At 41.4% G+C, this 19,700-nt stretch overlaps 1 protein-coding gene across 6 annotated transcripts in view; it reads right to left on the bottom strand.

Moving 5' to 3' along the window:
* Window positions 1–19,225, bottom strand: part of RNF216 (ring finger protein 216) — a 170,269-nt gene extending 151,044 nt beyond the window's left edge. For all 6 annotated transcript variants that reach the window (XM_082431537.1, XM_082431538.1, XM_082431539.1 and 3 more), the window contains exons 1-3: window positions 19,057–19,225; window positions 6,764–6,899; window positions 348–481 (exon numbers count right to left, since the gene is read on the bottom strand). In XM_082431537.1, coding sequence (XP_082287663.1) covers window positions 348–481; window positions 6,764–6,830 — 201 coding nt within the window. In that variant the 5' untranslated portion in view covers window positions 6,831–6,899; window positions 19,057–19,225. The remainder of the gene's footprint in view (window positions 1–347; window positions 482–6,763; window positions 6,900–19,056) is intronic.
* Between the last annotated feature and the right edge of the window lie 475 nt (window positions 19,226–19,700).

The raw sequence follows: 19,700 nt of genomic DNA, 5'->3' as shown, positions 1-19,700 counted from the left end.
TAATAAGGGGAGATGGGCACTACCTGATATTAAGATACATTATAAGGACATAGTAATTACAACACTGTGGACTAGTACATAAAGAGTCAAAGCAATAGTGCAGAAGTTAAGTTCAGAAATAGACCAAAACATATGGTTTCTGACTTCTAAGCTAAGGGGACATCAGGCAGGGTATAAAAGAGGCTGTTCTCAGAAATGTAGAACAAGTGCAAACAAGTAGTGCTACAAGTGTAGCACAAGAGGTGCTCTCAGCTGTTCTACAAGGCCCCTACCCACTACTGAGTGGCTGAAGAATCAGATTATTAACTTGCAATGTGCCTCATCACGGTAAGTTTTAGATAACTCACTTCCGCCAGGATGACATCATCATCCAGGTCCTCTTCATCATGCTGCTGAGGAGCTGGGGTGACCAGCATTGGAACCCCTTCCTCATCAGAGGAGTCAGATATGGTGATGGGTCCATCTCTGAGACTGATCCAGTCTAAAAGTAGGCAGAGAACACTGTTAGGAGGAGGTGGGCATAATCACATTGTCCTTTAATTCAACTTTAGCATGAAAAGGGTCAAGCCTAAAGCCAAGTTTACAGCTATTGGAGTGTTAACTTATCTCCTCAAGCAGCACATGCACCCAAGCATTAAAATGAGCCATTTTTCCATGCTGATCTTTGCCAATAATTCATTTTGGGAATCACCAGAGAAAACCTGACAATTATTACGCTCAAGATTATCAACTTTTTCTTATAATAGACTGGAGGAATCTGTTGATAAAATCTTGACTGCTCATTTCTTAAAAGTGAAATCATGGCCTCCCATCTCACCTCTATTCTTCCAAAGGAATACAAAACACTGCTTTATTCAAACTGATAGGTCTGAAAAAACTTTCACTCAGAAACAGTAAAATTTTCACTTAATATTTAAAATATTAAAATTTGCTCACCTTAGACACAAATCTTAAGTATCACTTACGCAAACATATTTCAGTGTTTTGGTCAAACACCCATTTATCATCTATGACAATAAGCACTTTAACTTTCCTGTTTCCTTTTAAATATAACTACAGTTAAACTAACCATCTATTGATAGATGTAATAATTCTGTTAAAGGTCTCCAAGTCCTTTTATTCATTTGAAGACAAAGCACGTTTGATATGAATTACTGGATAACACAAATTAATAATTCCTCCATTAAAACTCTAATATTTTTCTCAAGGTTAATGCCTCATGTATTTTTATGTTATCTAACAATTTGAAAAGCAATATAAAACCAATTATCTCATTTCATTCCTGTAACAGGGCTGTGGTAATGCCAAGATAGTAGTTTAAAACAGGTACATCCATGGGATCTAAGGTCAGACTGCCTGGATTCCAGTCTCAGCTCTACCACATACTAGCTATACGATGCCATTATTTACTTCTTTAGGCATCCACTTCCTCAACATTAAAGAAAGGCTAACAACACTGCCTACTTCAAATAGCTGTATTACCTAAAATGCTTGTTTATTATAGTACTTGACACACAGTGAAGTCGCCTGATTTTAAGTCCAATGCTACCTACACAGAAACAACCAACTGAACTGAGGGCCTACGGAAGTACATTATAGAGGATTTCTCTTAAACTTGCATAATGAATCCAAGTGATTATCACCATCACCTGCTGAAACCCTACTAAAATGATAGTAAAGGAACTTTTAAAAAGTATAACCTCGTAAGTACACAAAGAAGAGAAAAGGAGATAATAGCCAGCAAGAGATTTAAACAAAATTCTGGAAAACAGCAGATTTACACACGGCAAGAGCTCTAGAAGAGTGGATAAGGCTCAAACCCACAGCCTGCAGCAGGGGCGGCCAATCAGAGGTGGAATAATTCATGTTGCAGAATCGTAGATTTCCCTGAATAACTGTTCTCAATTACTGTATGCCTTTGGTCATTTCCAGTCTTTAAATGGTTATTTTAGACAATTCTGTCTAATTTTACCGTTGATTTTGGGGAGAAGATTTGCCAAGCTTCTCACTCAGCCATTCCAGAAGACCCACACTGTGGAGGTCCATTCTGAAGAGCCACTGAGGCAGAGAGTCACTAGACACCAGGCCAAGAGAGGAAAGGGGTGTCACTGGAACAGCCATAATGAGTAAGACCCTGGCTGCCTTCTGCCGCTTGGCTCCCTGAATGCTGGCAAACAGTCTTAGATTCCACATTCAAGACACCGTAGATTCCTCTCTGGAAGAACTGGCCCAAGAAAAAGACACAGACAACAACCGTGGGGCACCCAGAGAAAAAGCTGGTTTTAAACCTATCACCTTACAGTGAAGCCCAATGGTTGACAAGATACTCCCCAATATACCACATATAAACACATTAGCTTTTAAAAATATACTTTAAAATTTTAAAGTATAACAGAGCAAAGGCTATGAATTAACACAAAAGGCCCATACCCGTATGACCATCACAAAGGTTCGTAAATACATTTCTTGCACATTAGTAGCCTAAACTACTCACATTAGTTCCTGAAAATACATCCTTTCGATTCTGGCTTCCTTGCAAGTAACATGTCTGAGATATATCCGTGTTGTTGCATGTTACAGTATGTAGCTTTCTTTGCTGTATGTAATTTACTATATGAATATATCATAAGTTACTTATTCTTCTGTTGACAGACATTTGGGTTGGTTCCAGTCTTGCCTGTTTTCGATAATGCTGTTATGAACGTTCTTGTATATGTATCTTGATAGACTCATTTCAGTTGGGTACATTCTAAGAGAAGTGCTGAGCCACAGGGAAAACGTATGTTCAATTTTAGTGGACAATGCCAACTAACTTTCCAAATTGTCTGTGCCGATTTACACTCCCACCAGCAGTGCAGGAACTTGAAACTTGTTTTGTGGCTCAAAATGTCAATTTTGGTAAACACATTGGGTGCAACATTCAATATATGCTTGTTTGCTTATTTATTTAAAACATCTTTATTGGAGTATAATTGCTTTACAATGGTGTGTTAGTTTCTGCCCTATAACAAAGTGAATCAGCTATACATATACATATATCCCCATCTCTCCTCCCTCCCACCCTCCCCATCCCACCCTTCTGGGTGGTCACAAAGCACCAAGCTGATCTCCCTGTGCTATGCGGCTGCTTCCCACTAGCTATCTATTTTACTTTGGTAGTATATATTAGTCCATGCCACTCTCTCACTTCGTCCCAGCTTACCCTTCCCCCTCCCCATGTCCTCAAGTCCATTCTCTACATCTGCATCTTTATTCCTGTCCTGCCCCTAGGTTCTTCATAACCATTTTTTTTTTTAGATTGCATATATATGTGTTAGCATACGGTATTTGTTTTTCTCTTTCTGACTTACTTCACTCTATGACAGACTCTAGGTCCATCCACCTCACTACAAATAACTCAATTTCATTTCTTTTTATGGCTGAGTAATATTCCATTGTATATATGTGCCACATCTTCTTTATCCATTCATCTGTCAATGGACACTTAAGTTGCTTCCATGTCCTGGCTATTGTAAATAGAGCTGCAATGAATATTGTGGTACATGACTCTTTTTGAATTATGGTTTTCTCAGGGTATATGCCCAGTAGTGGGATTGTTGGGTCGTATGGTAGCTCTCTTTTTAGTTTTTTAAGGAACCTCCATACTGTTCTCCATAGTGGCTGTATCATTTTACATTCCCACCAACAGTGCAAGAGGGTTCCCTTTTCTCCACACCCTCTCCAGCATTTATTGCTTGTGGATTTTTTGAGGATGGCCATTCTGACTGGTGTGAAGTGACACCTCATTGTAGTTTTGATTTGCATTTCTCTGATGATTAGTGATGTTGAGCATTCTCTCATGTGTTTGTTGGCTATCTGTATATCTTCTTTGGAGAAATGTCTATTTAGGTCTTCTGCCTATTTTTGGATTGGGTTGTTTGTTTTTTTGATATTGAGCTGCACAAGCCGCTTGTAAATTTTGGAGATTAATCCTTTGTTAGTTGCTTCATTTGCAAATATTTTCTCCCATTCTGAGGGTTGTCTTTTCGTCTTGTTTATGGTTTCCTTTGCTGTGCAAAAGCTTTTAAGTTTCATTAGGTCCCATCTGTTTATTTTTGTTTTTATTTCCATTTCTCTAAGAGGTGGGTCAAAAAGGATCTTGCTGTGATTTATATCATAGAGTGTTCTGCCTATGTTTTCCTCTAAGAGCTTTATAGTGTCTGGCCTTACATTTAGGTCTTTAATCCATTTTGAGTTTATTTTTGTGCATGGTGTTAGGGAGTGTTCTAATTTCATTCTTTTACACGTAGCTGTCCAGTTTTCCCAGCACCACTTATTGAAGAGGCTGTCTTTGTTCCACTGTATATTCTTGCCTCCTTTATCAAAAATAAGGTGACCATATGTGTGTGGGTTTATCTCTGGGCTTTCTATCCTGTTCCATTGATCTGTATTTCTGTTTTTGTGCCAGTACCATACTGTCTTGATTACTGCAGCTTTGTAGTATAGTCTGAAGTCAGGGAGCCTGATACCTCCAGCTCTGTTTTTCTTTCTCAAGATTGCTTTGGCTATTTGGGGTCTTTTGTGTATCCATACAAATTTTAAGATTTTTTGTTCTAGTTCTGTGAAAAATGCCACTGGTAGTTTGATAGAGATTGCATTGAATCTGTATATTGCTTTGGGTAGTACAATCATTTTCACAATGTTGTTTCTTCCAATCCAAGAACACGGTATATCTCTCCATGTGTTTGTAGCATCTTTAATTTCTTTCATCAGTGTCTTATAGTTTTCTGCATACAGGTCTTTTGTCTCCTTAGGTAGGTTTATTCCTAGATATTTTATTCTTTTGGTTGCAATGGTAAATGGGAGTGTTTCCTTAATTTCTCTTTCAGATTTTTCATCATTAGTGTATAGGAATGCAAGAAATTTCTGTGCATTAATTTTGTATCCTGCTACTTTACCAAATTCATTGATTAGCTCTAGTAGTTTTCTGGTAGCAGTTTTAGGATTCTCTATGTATAGTATCATGTCATCTGCAAACAGTGACAGCTTTACTTCTTCTTTTCCGATTTGGATTCCTTTTATTTCTTTTTCTTCTTTGATTGCTGTGGCTAAAACTTCCAAAACTATGTTGAATAACAGTGGTGAGAGTGGGTAACCTTGTTTTGTTCCTGATCTTAGTGGAAATGGTTTCAGTTTTTCACCATTGAGAACAAGGTTGGCTGTGGGACTGTCATATATGGCCTTTATTATGTTGAGGTAAGTTCCCTCTATGCTTACTTTCTGGAGGGTTTTTATCATAAATGGGTGTTGAATTTTGTCGAAAGCTTTTTCTGCATCTATTGAGATGATCGTATGGTTTTTATCCTTCAATTTGTTAATATGGTGTATCACATTGATTGATTTGCATATATTGAACAATCCTTGCATTCCTGGGATAAACCCCACTTGACCATGGTGTATGATCCTTTTAATGTGCTGTTGGATTGTTTGCTAGTATTTTGTTGAGGATTTTTGCATCTATGTTCATCAGTGATATTGGCCTGTAGTTTTCTTTCTTTGTGACATCTTTGTCTGGTTTTGGTATCAGGGTGATGGTGGCCTCTTAGAATGAGTTTGGGAGTGTTCCTCCCTCTGCTATATTTTGGAAGAGTTTGAGAAGGATAGGTGTTAGCTCTTCTCTAAATGTTTGATAGAATTCGCCTGTGAAGCCATCTTGTCCTGGGCTTTTGTTTTTTGGAAGTTTTTTAATCACAGTCTCAATTTCAGTGATTGTGATTAGTCTGTTTATATTTTCTATCTCTTCCTGGTTCAGTCTCAGAAGGTTGTGCTTTTCTAAGAATTTGTCCAGTTCTTCCAGTTTGTCCATTTTATTGGCATATAGCTGCTTGTAGTAATCTCTCATGATCCTTTGTATTTCTGCAGTGTCAGTTGTTACTTCTCCTTTTTCATTTCTAATGCTATTGATTTTGAGTCTTCTCCCTTTTTTGCTTGATGAGTCTGGCTAATGGTTTATCAATTTATTTCCTTAATAAAATTTGCTCAATTTTAAATGATCTGAAAGCCATATATATATAATTTACCTTCTGCTGGAAAAAAAAAAAACTTCTTCATAAGCACAAAATATTATCAACGGGAAAACACACAAGAAATGGTATAACTTTTTCCATGGAATTTATACTTATGATCTTTTCCTACTCATCAGCATAACGTTTTTCCTTTTAGTCTAGATGTAACTGTGAATTATGATCTGATAAGAAATTTCATGTGCATTTAAGAATCTTAGAGAAATGTAGGCTCCCTTCCCTTTATGAATCAATGAATTTCCCCCAATTTTAAACTGTAAAGTCAAAGAATACACGTCCTAAAATTCCTTGTAAGGCTAAACCAGAATCTTCTGGCAAAAACGAAATTAAGTGTTGTATGAGGGACCAGAAGTGCTTAGCAGCAGATTCAGTACTTTCAGAATGTACAGGTCTGGAGGAGCACTCCTCTGCAGTCAGCATTCCTTCAAAAACTGAGGAACTACCACAGTTCCCATACTCCTACCCCTTAGGATCTAACCTACTTGTGATAGAAGATTCTTAAACTTCATTCATGCCAGCAGGAATCACCATTTGACACAAAATTCTAGTCTGATGAGTCTGTTTAAACCTGATGTCCTGAGATCTAAAAACGAAACGTCTCTGGGTTTTACATGGTGCAGAACAGATTCATTTCAAAGACAATATAACTGTAACACTAAGGGAAAAAGCAATGATGAAAGAGAGAAAGTGAGAACACTTACCTCGTCCCCGGTGGCAGTGGAAGTTGTTCAAGTGAATTACCTCTTCATTGTTGTTTCCCTCTGCCATTTTCCAATGCAGACATACACCTATGTGCTTGCTAATATCTAAACATGGTGACTACCTGTTCCAAAGAGTCTGAAAAAGAAAAAAAAAGAAAATTAAGAATAAGGGAATATCAAAACTCTTCCCACATACCTGGTCAAGGTAGCATTCTAAGCTTATTATGAAAACACCACTAAAAAGAAAAATAGGGGCTTCCCTGGTGGCACAGTGGTTAAGAATCTGCCTGCCAATGCAGGGGACATGGCTTCAAGTCCTGGTCTGGGAAGATCTCACATGCTGTGGAGCAACTAAGCCCATGCGCCACAACAACTGAGCCTGTGCTCTAGGGCCCGCGTGCCACAACTACTGAAGCCTGCGTGCCTAGAGACCATGCTCCGCAACAAGAGAAGCTCCCCGCTTGCCACAACTAGAGAAAACCCGTGCACAGCAATGAAGACCCAATGAGCCAAAAAATAAATAAATAAAATAAATTAAAAAGAAAGAAAAAGAAAAATAAGGGGACTTCCCTGGTGGCACACTGGTTAAGACTCCGCACTCCCAATGCAGGGGGCCCAGGTTCGATCCCTGGCCAGGGAACTAGATCCCACATGCATGCTGCGACTAAGAGTTTGTGTGCCACAACTAAGGAGCTCGTGTGCCGCAACTAAAGAGCAGGCAAGCGGCAACTAAGGAGCCGGCGAGCTGCAACTAAGGAGCCCACCTGCTGCAACCAAGACCCAGCACAACAACAACAAAATAATAAAAAATAAATAAATAAAAAGAAAAAAGAATAACTAAAAAGCTAACAGGATGGGACTTCCCTGGTGGCACAGTGGTTATTAAGAATCTGCCTGCCAATGCAGGGGAGCATTGGTTCGAGCCCTGGTCTGGGAAGATCCCACATGCCGTGGAGCAACTAAGCCTGTGCACCACAACTACTGAGCCTGTGCTCTAGAGCCCGTGAGCCACAGCTATTGAGGCCGCGTGCTGCAACCACTGAAGCCCACGCACCTAGAGCCTGTGCTTCGCAACAAGAGAAGCCACCACAATGAGAAGCACGCGCACTGCAACGAAGAGTAGCCCCTGCTTGCCGCAACTAGAGAAAGCCCACACACAACAATGAAGACCCCGTGCAGTCAAAAAAATAAAATAAAGTAAAATAAAGACGTGTATCTATAGCAGCTTATATAAAATAAATAAACAAATAAATAAAAACCTAACAGAAGAGAAAAAATGGAAATTAAAAAAACTATTACTGCAAAAGAACATACAAAACATCAGCAAAGGATCAAAGAACAGATGGGATGTATATTTTAAAAAAGTAAAATTAAACCAGAAAAATTAAACAAAATAAGGAACTAAAAAACATTTTTCAAGAAGTAAAATCAGGGCTTCCCTGGTGGCGCAGTGGTTAAGAATCTGCCTGCCAATGCAGGGGACTCAGGATCGAGCCCTGGTCCGGGAACATCCCACATGCCGGGCAGCAACTAAGCCCACGTGCGCAACTACTGAAGCCCGCGTGCCTATAGCCTGTGCTCCACAACGAGAGAGGCCACCGCAGCGAGAGGCCTGTGCACTGCAATGAAGAGTAGCCCCACTCACCACAACTAGAGAAAGCCCTCATACAGCAATGAAGACCCAAAGCAGCCATAAATAAATAAATAAATTTATATATATATATAAAAAAAGGAAAATTAAAAACTCAATTACAGCAACCTATGGAATAGGTGAAAATATCTGCAAATCATAACCCCTAATACGGTGCTAAAACCCAGAATATATAAAGAACTCACAGAGATCAATGGCAAAAAACCCAAATAATCCAATTTTAAAAAATGGGCAAAGGACCTAAATAGACATTTTCCCAAATAAGATATTCAAATTACTAATTCCAAGTCTGGGGCAGGAATCATACAAAATGAACATGGAACATCTTGTCATATCACATATCAAAGAAGCTATCAAAGACTACTTATCAAAGACTGAATCCTGTCAGAATAAATTCCTGAAGAGGCTTCCACTGGCAAAAGGTGGAACATTTTGAACATTTTGAACTTCAGTAAAGATAATAATTGATATGGTACAAACATCTTAGGAAAATGTATAAATGAAAGTGTTCATAATTTTTTTAAAAGGTCATTTTCAAAAGATGATAGTCAACCAATACATTATCTTTAAAACTGGTAAAACAAAGGCAAAGAATCAGGCATTTTCTTGCCTTTTCTATATAAACTATATCACTGGATAACCAAATAGTAGATGAGGAAATCATTTCTTTATAAAATTATTCTAGTATTAATTTAAAAATTCAATTAAAATATCACCATTTTGCAATCCTCAGTAATTTACTGGGCCTTGGAATTCCCTGGCATTCCAGTGGTTAGGACTTGGCACTTTCATTCCGGTGGCCCAGGTTCAATCCCTGGTTGGGGAACTAAGATCCCACAAGTGGAAAAAAAAAAAAAAATTACTGGACCTAGACATTGAATATCATTGACTGCTAACATCATAGAGACAATAAGACATAACTGCCTGCTGAGGAAAGAACACTATCTACTGTCTTGACAGAGACAATCAGAACTGGACACAGCCTAATTTTTAGAATAGAGGCTATCTGAAAAACGAAATTTTTGAATTACACCGTTAATTATGCCATCTAGATCAGGTATTCTCAATGGGGGCAATTTTGCAAGGGGGTAAAAAGATCTTATATATTACAATGGTTTGTCATCCTCCCAAATTCAATCCCACCCAACAAAATCTTATTCTTTAGTATTTAATGGGGGAGAATCAGAAAAAAATGTCTAAAAAGGCTCTCCAGGGAGGAATGATTTTTTTTTAAGCCTGACAAACACCTATCTAGGCTCTGGGAAACTAACAGGTCAAATGATTCAGGTTCAACAACAGATAAATTATAAGGAAAAAGAAAAGGAATGGAAGAGGAACCCTAATAGGGATGCACTCAGGTGAAAACACCATAAAGAAATACAAGAAAATGATCAGACTAATGGTTAATTTCAGGGGGAAGGAATGAATTATGCTCAGGACAGCATGCATAGAGGAGGCTTGGGGATGATCTACTTCTTGACCTAAGTAGTACATATAATCACCTTATAATAATTCATTAAGCCATACATGTTTTATATATTGTTTTTTTTGTAAAAGGCAAAAAACTCCCATGAGATACTGCATACCCATAAGGATTGCTAGAAGCCTGAAAATTGATGACCAAGTGTTGCTGAGGATTTGGAGCAATGGGGACTTTTAAGTACTATTGGTAGGAGAGGAAATTGGTACCACAACTGTGCAAAAAAGAATCCTTGATACTTTATCATTTATAGTGGAAAATATAAATCCTGGAAGACTCAACAATTCACTGTAAAATCTGTACTACAGAAATGTACACTTATACGCACCAGGTCTATGCACAAGAATGTTCACAGCAGCACTATTCCTAACAGCCAAAAACTGAAAAGGACTCATATCAATGATGGAATGGACAAATACACTGAAGTATGCTCATACAATTGAAACATACACAGCATCAAGAATCAAGCCATTACAGTCACACACAATATGAATGGATCTTAAAACATAATGGGGGCTTCCCTGGTGGTGCAGTGGTTGAGAATCCGCCTGCCAATGCAGGGGACACGGGTTCGAGCCCTGGTCCGGGAAGATCCCACATGCCACGGAGCAACTGGGCCCGTGAGCCACAACTACTGAGCCTGCGCGTCTGGAGCCTGTGCTCCGCAACAAGAGAGGCCACGATAGTGAGAGGCCCGCGCACCGCGATGAAGAGTGGCCCCCACTTGCCGCAACTAGAGAAAGCCCTCGCACAGAAACGAAGACCCAACACAGCCATAAATAAATAAAATTTAAAAAAAAAACAAAAAAAAGAACCGTGTGCTCTGACATATCTCAAAATGGTTCCTTTAAAAAACAAAACAAAACAAAAAAAACCCATAATGGATGGGTGAAGGAATTCAGACATAAAAGAATATATACTGAATGCCTCCATTTAGATAAAGTTTAGGCATAGGCCGAAACTTAGCTGTTTGGGGTGAAATTTCTTTGTGTGTGTGTTGTATTTAACAATGGAAAACTTAAAGGGAAAAAAGTCACCCTAAGGGGAAAAAAGAGTGGTTGCCTCTGTGAAACAGTATTTGGGGGGTCAAGAGGAGAGAATTATTGCTTTTATTTCTTTCTGTAGTTTGATTTTGGAACCATTTTCTTGCTTTACTCTGACGGACATCACAAGAATGAAAATCGGGGCTTCCCTGGTGGCGCAGTGGTTGAGAATCTGCCTGCCAATGCAGGGGACACGGGTTCGAGCCCTGGTCTGGGAAGATCTCACATGCCACGGAGCGACTAAGCCCGTGAGCCACAATTGCTGAGCCTGCGCGTCTGGAGCCTGGGCTCCGCAACAAGAGAGGCCACGATAGTGAGAGGCCCGCGCACCGCGATGAAGAGTGGTCCCCACTTGCCGCAACTAGAGAAAGCCCTCACACAGAAACGAAGACCCAACACAGCCATAAATAAATAAATAAATAAATAAATAAAAAAAAATTTTTTTTAAAAAAAGAATGAAAATCAATAAGTAAGAACCAATGGGGGACAATTATAACTGCTACAGTGGCTTTTTAGTTCCAAGATCCTATCTGTAACCTACCCACTCAAGGTTTTTCTTCCTAAGAAAATCTCAATTTTCTTTGCCTTCCTGTGAGAAATCATGTACTTCAGAGGAGGTGGGCCGCAGACCCTGGCTTATTATATGATGTCTATAAAGAGATAATCAAATGATGTCATCATTTTTCCAAATTAAGATACTATAAAATTTTATATCAAAACTATGTTTAAGTATTACAACATAACTTTCTGGTATGTATAACTGAACAAAAGTATCTCAGGGCTTCCCTGGTGGCGCAGTGGTTGGGAGTCTGCCTGCCAAGGCAGGGGACATGGGTTCGAGCCCTGGTCCGGGGGGATCCCACATGCCACGGAGCAACTGGGCCCGTGAGCCACAACTGCTGAGCCTGCGCGTCTGGAGCCTGTGCTCCGCAGCGGGGGAGGCCGCGACAGTGAGAGGCCCGCACACCGCGATGAAGAGTGGCCCCCGCTTGCCGCAATTGGAGAAAGCCCTCACACAGAAATGAAGACCCAACACAGCCAAAAATAAATAAATAAATAAATAAATAAATTTATTAAAAAAAAAAAAAAAAAAGTATCTCAATGTTTAAAAATTATAAATCCAAGCATAAGTTTAAGTATCTTACTTGAAAGAACAATAATGATGTTATTGATATTTATAAATAGCACGGTATAATGGAAAGAGCTCTGGTATCAAATTTCAACTGCACCTATTCAAGTACTTTTCTTTCAAATACAATTTTTAAAAAAAAATGTTTATTTATTTAATTGGCCGTGCCGGGTCTTAGTTGCGGCACGCAGGATCTAGTTCCCTGACCAGGGATCGAACCTGGGCCCCCTGCAATGGGAGCATGGAGACTTAGCCACTGGACCACCAGGGAAGTCCCATCAAATACAATTTTTAAAAAGCATTTTGGGACTTCCCTGGTGGCGCAGTGGTTAAGAACCCGCCTGCCAATGCAGGGGACACGGGTTTGAGACCTGGTCCGGGAGGATCCCACATGCCGCGGAGCAACCAAGCCCGTGCGCCACAACTACTGAGCCTGTGCTCTAGGACCCGTGAGCCACAACTACTGAGCCCACGTGCCACAACTACTGAAGCCTGGGCGCCTAGAGCCTATGCTCTGCAACAAGAGAAGCCCCTGCTCGCTGCAACTAGAGAAAGCCCCCGTGCAGCAACGAAGACCCAACGAACGCAGCCAAAAATTAATTAAAAAAAAAAAGCATTTTGAACACTTAATTCCAAAAACCAAGCTTATTTCTTCTTTTACCATAACTAGGTTCCTTCAATTTTACACTGGAAATCAAAGGAAAATGTGATTTATTTTATATCTAATTTAGTTAGACTGTCAAGCTTGTAGTTAAGCAGATTACTAGTGATGCTTTAAAAGCAAGATTCCTCATGAATGGCAAGTACAGTGGCCCCAAGCTGCAGTGAAAAAAGAAGTCTGATGATGAAATTTCTACTCCTGACTAGCTTCTCTGTAAAGGTCATTTAACTCCCTGACATTCAGTCCTCTCATCTGGGCTCAGAGCAGATTGCCTAAGTATGAACCATGGTTTCACCAATTAGTGAATCAGTGACTATGCATAAACTGCTTAATCTCTTGAGCCTAATTCCTTTATTTGTAAAATGACAATACAGTTGTTTTGTCATTTGTTTTAAAATGACAGTTTAAAACAGTTGTTTTAAAATTAATTGAATTAAACGTATATAAAGTGTTTAGCATAATGACTGGCAAATAGCAAGTGTCACATTATGACTATTATTATTACCTGTGAAATGGAAACAGCAGATGCACAGTGTTTATTAATAATATGTTGATAATACAACCAAACGGGGGGAGGGGGGTGGAGAGAGAACTTTATTCTCCTCTTCCAAGGTACTTTTCATTAGTATTACAACTATTCACAGTAAAACTTCTACTTCCTTCTATAAGAAACTTCGTTTTCCCTTTGGAAGTGGCCAGAAGCTATGTATGTCTTTTAGCTTATTGATCAGACACCAAAGTGGAGTTCAGAAATAGGAAATGCCACCCAAAAAAGAATATTTCAGTTCTTACCTCTTGCTTTTAATTATACAAATAATCATTTACACATTTATGATTATACTCTATAGTCAAATATACCAATTAATGCTTCCAAATTAGAACCTAAAATTAGGAGATATTTCATCACTTCATTACTAGTGGAGAATCTTATGTAGTAATACTATAAGAATTTAAGAAAATTGGATGACCATTCTTCTATGGGAGGTTCTCTTCCACCTCCCACAACTGTCCTAATGATCTTTTTTTTTATCCCCTTCACTTCCTTGTATGAATGAATCAACACATGATGAGAAGGAGTTCGCATTTTGTTTTCTCCATATGCCCTTGACTATGTCTTACTCATAACTGTACTTCCAGAGTCTCACAGTTGTTGAATGAATGAGTGGCTCCAAAAACATACTCTTCTGCCAGAGACTGGAGCTCTTCATCATAGCCATATACAACCAGAGTCAAGGAACATGGCTTACATGACAACAACAAGTTTATCATGATTTTCTTCAGTTATAAAGTATTACACCATTATAGAAAATTTGGAGAACAAAGGAACAAAATTTGGAGAACAAAGTCGGGAAAAGATGGGAATCACCCATGGTTCTCTCACACAATTTTATTATTTCCGAAATTGCATCTTTGCTTCCTTGTGACCAGGGTCCTTGGCTCTGTCTCTTAACAAATCATTTTCTTCTCAATTCTTCTATTCATGTCACTTCTCCACTTCTCCTTCCAGATGCTCCTAATATAATACTGTATGATCCTGGGGTTTTGTGGTGTTCCTGTTTTCCAGAGTAATCTCCAAAAATATGCCCATCACTTATGCAACACTGATTTTGGGGTAATAAAGGATGTTTCAAATTTAGTGGGTTAACTCTTTGAATGTTCTAGGGAAAGGTGGGCAAAGAAGAGCCAGGACAGGCTGAGAGAAGCTGACATGCCCATGTCATATCAGCACCCACAAAACCTCTTCCTAGCATATTTTTTTAAGTGTCTATAAATGATTATTGCTTTTAATTCAAATACTCGTTTCTCGTCTTAACATTTGGCTAGCCATTCTTTGTAATCCTGTACTACTATGTAATCAATATTAAATTAACACAGAAAAGTTAATAATGGTTATTTCTAAGTAATAGGTTTACATTTTTTGCTTCCTTATATTTTTATATACTAAATTGGTATTATTTACATTAACATTTAAAATTAAAATAACATTAAAAGAGTTTGGCAAATGTTTATTGCAGGCTCACCACATGGTATAAAAGAACTTGTGTTATGCATCATGGGGAACACAAAGAAAATCCAACATGGATCTTGCCTCAAAGAACTTCCATCAGTGAGAGAAAATATGCACACAATTAAGTATACTACAAAGTATAAACCCATTAGTGCAATACAGAGACTATTCCAGTTGAGAGAGGGCAAGTAGTCAGGGTAGGCTTAGTGGAGACAGCAATATTTAAGCTAAACTTAATGCTCTGCCAGTTCCAGGCTTAGTTTTAAGAGAACAGCACTTCCATCTAGGGCTCTTGAAACCCATAGTCACCATGTAAGAAGTCTGACTACCCTGACGGAGAGGCCACATGGAAAGCCCTGACACTACATGAAGAGGGAAAGGGCAGCTGAACCCAGTCTTCCAGCAGTCTCAGACAAGGCGTATGAATAAAGAAGCCATTTTGGAAGTATATCCTCCAGTCCCAGCCACCTTGGCTGACAGCATGTGGGGGGGGGGGGGAAGGCCCAGGTGAGCCCTTCCCAATTTCTTGACTCAAAAAACTGCCAACAAATAAAACCGTTATACTAACTCACCAGGCTTGGAGGTGGTTTGCTAACAGGTAAGTGAAGCAGAGCTCTAAGTTTATTTTCTGACCAATGGGAAGCAATGCAAAGAGTTGTGCTTTAGGAAAATCAACCTAGCTGCAATGTGTAATCTAGTGGCAGGAAACCCAGGAAGCAAGAGCCAGTGAAGTCTGAACTAAAGGTAACAGTAAGCAGAGGGAGAAAAAGATACAAGATACTGACCACAGAGGTTAGATTCAATGGGATTTTTGTATGTAATTGGCCATGAAGGGCATGAGGAAACAAGTAGTCAAAGTTGACCTCGATGTTGAGATCAGGTGACTGGAGAATGGTGATATTATTAAGAAAGAACAAGGAAGCTGATGAGTTCAGAATAAGAAAATGCAATGCATATTAATTTCAATACATAAACAAAATGAAAAAACTAAGGCAAAATAGCATCCATAATTACAGATAATATGCAAACAATTAGTCTGGAGTTTAAGCAGTTTAAAAGAGCTCTAAAAATCCTGCTATCAGTATCTTTCTACAATACAAAAGGTTTTAAACCAAAAATTATTCAAAATTTTCAGTGGGGAAGCTACAGAGTTTAATATATAACATTGAGATTTTTCCTCAACTGTCAACTGAAAATTGGCTCAGAAACTGGGATGTGGAAGCAACCTAAGTGTCCATCAACACATAAACGGATAAAGGAGATATGGCACATATATACAATGGAATATTACTTAGCCATAAAAGGAAACGAAATTGAGTTATTTGTAGTGACGTGGATGGATCTAGAGTCTGTCATACAGAGTGAAGTAAGTCAGAAAAAGAAAAACAAATACCATATGCTAACACATATATATGGAATCTAAAAAAAAAAAAAAAGGTTCTAATGAACCTAGGGGCAGGACAGGAATAAAGACACAGACATAGAGAATGGACTTGAGGACATGGGGAGGGGGAAGGGTAAGCTGGGACGAAGTGAGAGAGTGGCATGAACATATATACACTACCAAACATAAAATAGATAGCTAGTGGGAAGCAGCCGCATCGCACGGGGAGATCAGCTCAGGGCTTTGTGACCGCCTAGGGGGTGGGATAGGGAGGGTGGGAGGGAGACGAAAGAGGGAGGAGATATGGGGATATATGTATACATATAGCTGATTCACTTTGTTATACAGCAGAAACTAATACAACATTGTAAAGCAACTACACTCCAATAAAGATGTTAAAAAAAAAATAAAGAAAAGAAAAGAAACTGGGATGAATGAGCAAGCATATCCTCATCCACCAAGGGGAGAAATCAATGTTTTCAATGATATTTTTACAGTTGATACTGTGAACTCGTGATATCCTGTGAACTCGTGATATCCTGTCCCTTCTATCCCAATACTGTCTACAGCTTACACTCTATGATAAATTTTCATATAGCATTGAGTTTTTTTTTTTTTTAAAAACCACAGATCTCATCATGTTAGAACCAAAATCCTTACCATGGCCTGTGAAACACTGCCTCATATGGCCCTTGCTGACATAGCTAGCCCCACCTCATACCTCTTCCCCCTATTCACTAATCTGCAGAGACCATGGTTTAGATCCTTCAACATTCCATGCTTCTGCCTTCCACTTCAGGCTCTTCTCTCTGGCTGGGTTACTCTTCTTCACTGCCTCTCTTTGACCAAATTAACTGTATTCATCCTTCAGTTCCTCATCTTAAATGTCACCTCCTCAGAGAAAAACCTTTCTGGACTAACCCCAGTGTTTGTTCACACACCTCTCACTCCTTCAAAGCACTCACCACAATGATAATCTACAATTTAGGAAGCTATGATTAATATCTATCTCCTCTGCTAAAAAACGTTCATTCCCATAGCCTCAGGACATAGCACACAGCCAGGCAAAAGTAAATACTCCAGAAGAACTTCTTGAACAAACAAGAAGTTCACAGATATAGCAGGATAATTAGGAGCATGAACTCTGGAGCCAAACTGGGTTCAAGTCCCAGCTCTGACCCTTACAAGCTTTGCAACTAGGTAAGTTATTTTTCAGCACCTCCCTTCCTTCCTCTTTAAAATAAGAATAATGACAAAATCCACAGCACTGAGGAGTCAAAGAGTTAATATATGGAAAATCCTTAGAATAGTATCTGGCTAAAGACAGATGTCCGGAAAGATCTTAACCATAGCCTAGAATATAGTGAACCTTCATTAAACAGGAGCTATCAGAATTAGCAAACACAGGCTCTCTCATCTATCCTGTTTCATAAACTTTGTCTCCCAGACTCACATCTCAACTTCCTTTAAAAGACTTCTCCAAAGGGGCTGCAAGGCTTCTCTTTTATTAGCTGCGGCCTGCCTTCAGGAGAAAAATCTAAAGCCTTTATTTAAGTTTATGGGGAGGTCCAAAATCTGGCCCCAGGCTCTCCAAATATTTCCTTAAATTCAACCACTCCCTACCCCCCAGCCGCAATAAATTACTTCTACAAAACACCAACGAAGCAAGGCCATTTCCTAGCCGTCTTCCAGAAGGCCAGCATACTAAAGTCTGCCCAGCCCTCTCTCAGCAGGGTAAGTCATCTTCTCTTTGCATCAAAAAGCCTAGGACAGGGACTTCCCTGGTGGCGCAGTGGTTAAGAATCCACCTGCCAATGCAAGGGGACACGGGTTTGAGCCCTGGTCCGGGAAGATCCCACATGCCGCGGAGCAACTAAGCCCGCGCGCCACAACTACTGAGCCTGTGCTCTAGAGCCTGCGAGCCACAACTACTGAGCCCGCGCACCTGGAGCCCGTGCTCCGCAACAAGAGAAGCCACCGCAATGAGAAGCCCGCGCACCGCAACAAAGAGTAGCCCCCGCTCGCCGCGACTAGAGAAAGCCCCTGCGCAGCCAAAAATAAGTAAATAAATAAAAATAAAAAAATAAAAAAGCCTGGGACAACCCTACCCAGGAGCTTATCACGACGCATCCGAGTTCTTTACAGAGCCCTCGGCTCGCTGATGTCGGAACCCTGCCCAGCGGACATCACCGGGACCCTGCAGGCACTCAGTGAGCTTGGTCACGGGACTGAAGCGGCCCGAAGTTTTCGACAACCGTCCCACACGGTATTCAGGCCACATCTCACGCGGGAAGATCGGCCTCGTTCGCCGCTCGGCGCTCCGGGCACATTTGTCGGGTTCGCGTTCCCCGCGCTGCCCAGGGTTCTGACACACTCGGGGAGGCCTCACGAGGGCTGGGCAGCAGTGGCCGCCTTTTCGGGAAGACGCTCCTCCAGAGCCGAGTCGGGAGGGTTTGGGACCGCGGCCCGTCAGCCCCCCGCCACCCCCTGCCCGGACCAGGGCGTCGGAGTGCAAACTCACGGCGTGTCGCCTCCCCGCGCGCCCCCGGCCGCGCTCTGCTCCACGGCCACCGCCTCCCGTGAGGCGCCGCCGAGGAAACTCGGTCTTTCGGCGCTACCGGCCCGCGAAACTTCCCGAAGTGGCGGGAGCGGCTGAGGGTCCGCCGGCCGCCCGCGCCTCTATCGCTCCCTCTCGGCCACTAGCCCCGCTGCTCCGGCCGCTCGGCGCTAGGCGGCGCCCCGCGCGGTCCCGGGCTCGCTCGTGTCGGGGCCGCGGCTGAGCCCAGCCAGCGCCCCCCGCCGCCCCTCACAAACGAGCCCCCGCCCCCATCCCCACCCCCACCCCCACCCCCGGGCTCAATGGAGGCGCCGGGCGGAGACGCCACTAGCCTCACAGAGCCTGCCGAGTAGCTGGCGCGCCCCGCGGCCGACACTTACTCGCCACTCAACTCGCCGGCTCTCGAGACGGGCTCGGCGACTTTTGTCGCCGCAGCTTCTAGTCAGCAGGAGCAGCCGCGACAGCTTCGTAGCCGCAGCCGAGGCCGCCGCTGCGCTCCTTCCGGCCCTTCCGCGGCGTCACCTCGCGCCTGCGCACAGCGCCCCCTCCCGACTAATGACAGGAAGAACCATAGAGGCACGCCGGGTGATAGGGAGGAGGGGTCTGGGGAGTAACACCATAGAGAGGGACGCCTGTCCGCTCCTCCATCCCGCCTCACGGCCCGCTGAGTCTTGACTCCCCCACTAGGCGGGAGGACGAAAGAAACTGAGAGCCTCTCAACCCCGTGAGGAGGTGTTGCTGTCTCCCTGGAGTTTTCAACTCCAGGGCGTGAAGCGTGAAGCGGGCAGCCGTGGAAATCTCCTGGATATGCATTTATTTGCATCCGTTGCCTTTGGCAAGTCATTCATGCAACACATTTTCGGAGGGCTTCCTGTATGCTAGGCACTGTTCTAGGAATTGGAGCCAAAACGGTATAGACTGTCCCTGTTCTCATGAAGCTTATGTTTTATTGGGAAGTCAATGACTGGTGAACTAATTAACCAACTAAAATACTGGCCTAGACAGGAAGTGTTCTGCAAACACA

Source organism: Balaenoptera physalus (genome assembly GCF_965194825.1).
Source record: "Balaenoptera physalus genome assembly, chromosome: 16".
Lineage (NCBI taxonomy): Eukaryota > Metazoa > Chordata > Mammalia > Artiodactyla > Balaenopteridae > Balaenoptera > Balaenoptera physalus.
The sequence above is the reverse complement of the archived record's forward strand: the minus strand, read 5'-3'. Positions and strand labels throughout refer to the sequence as shown.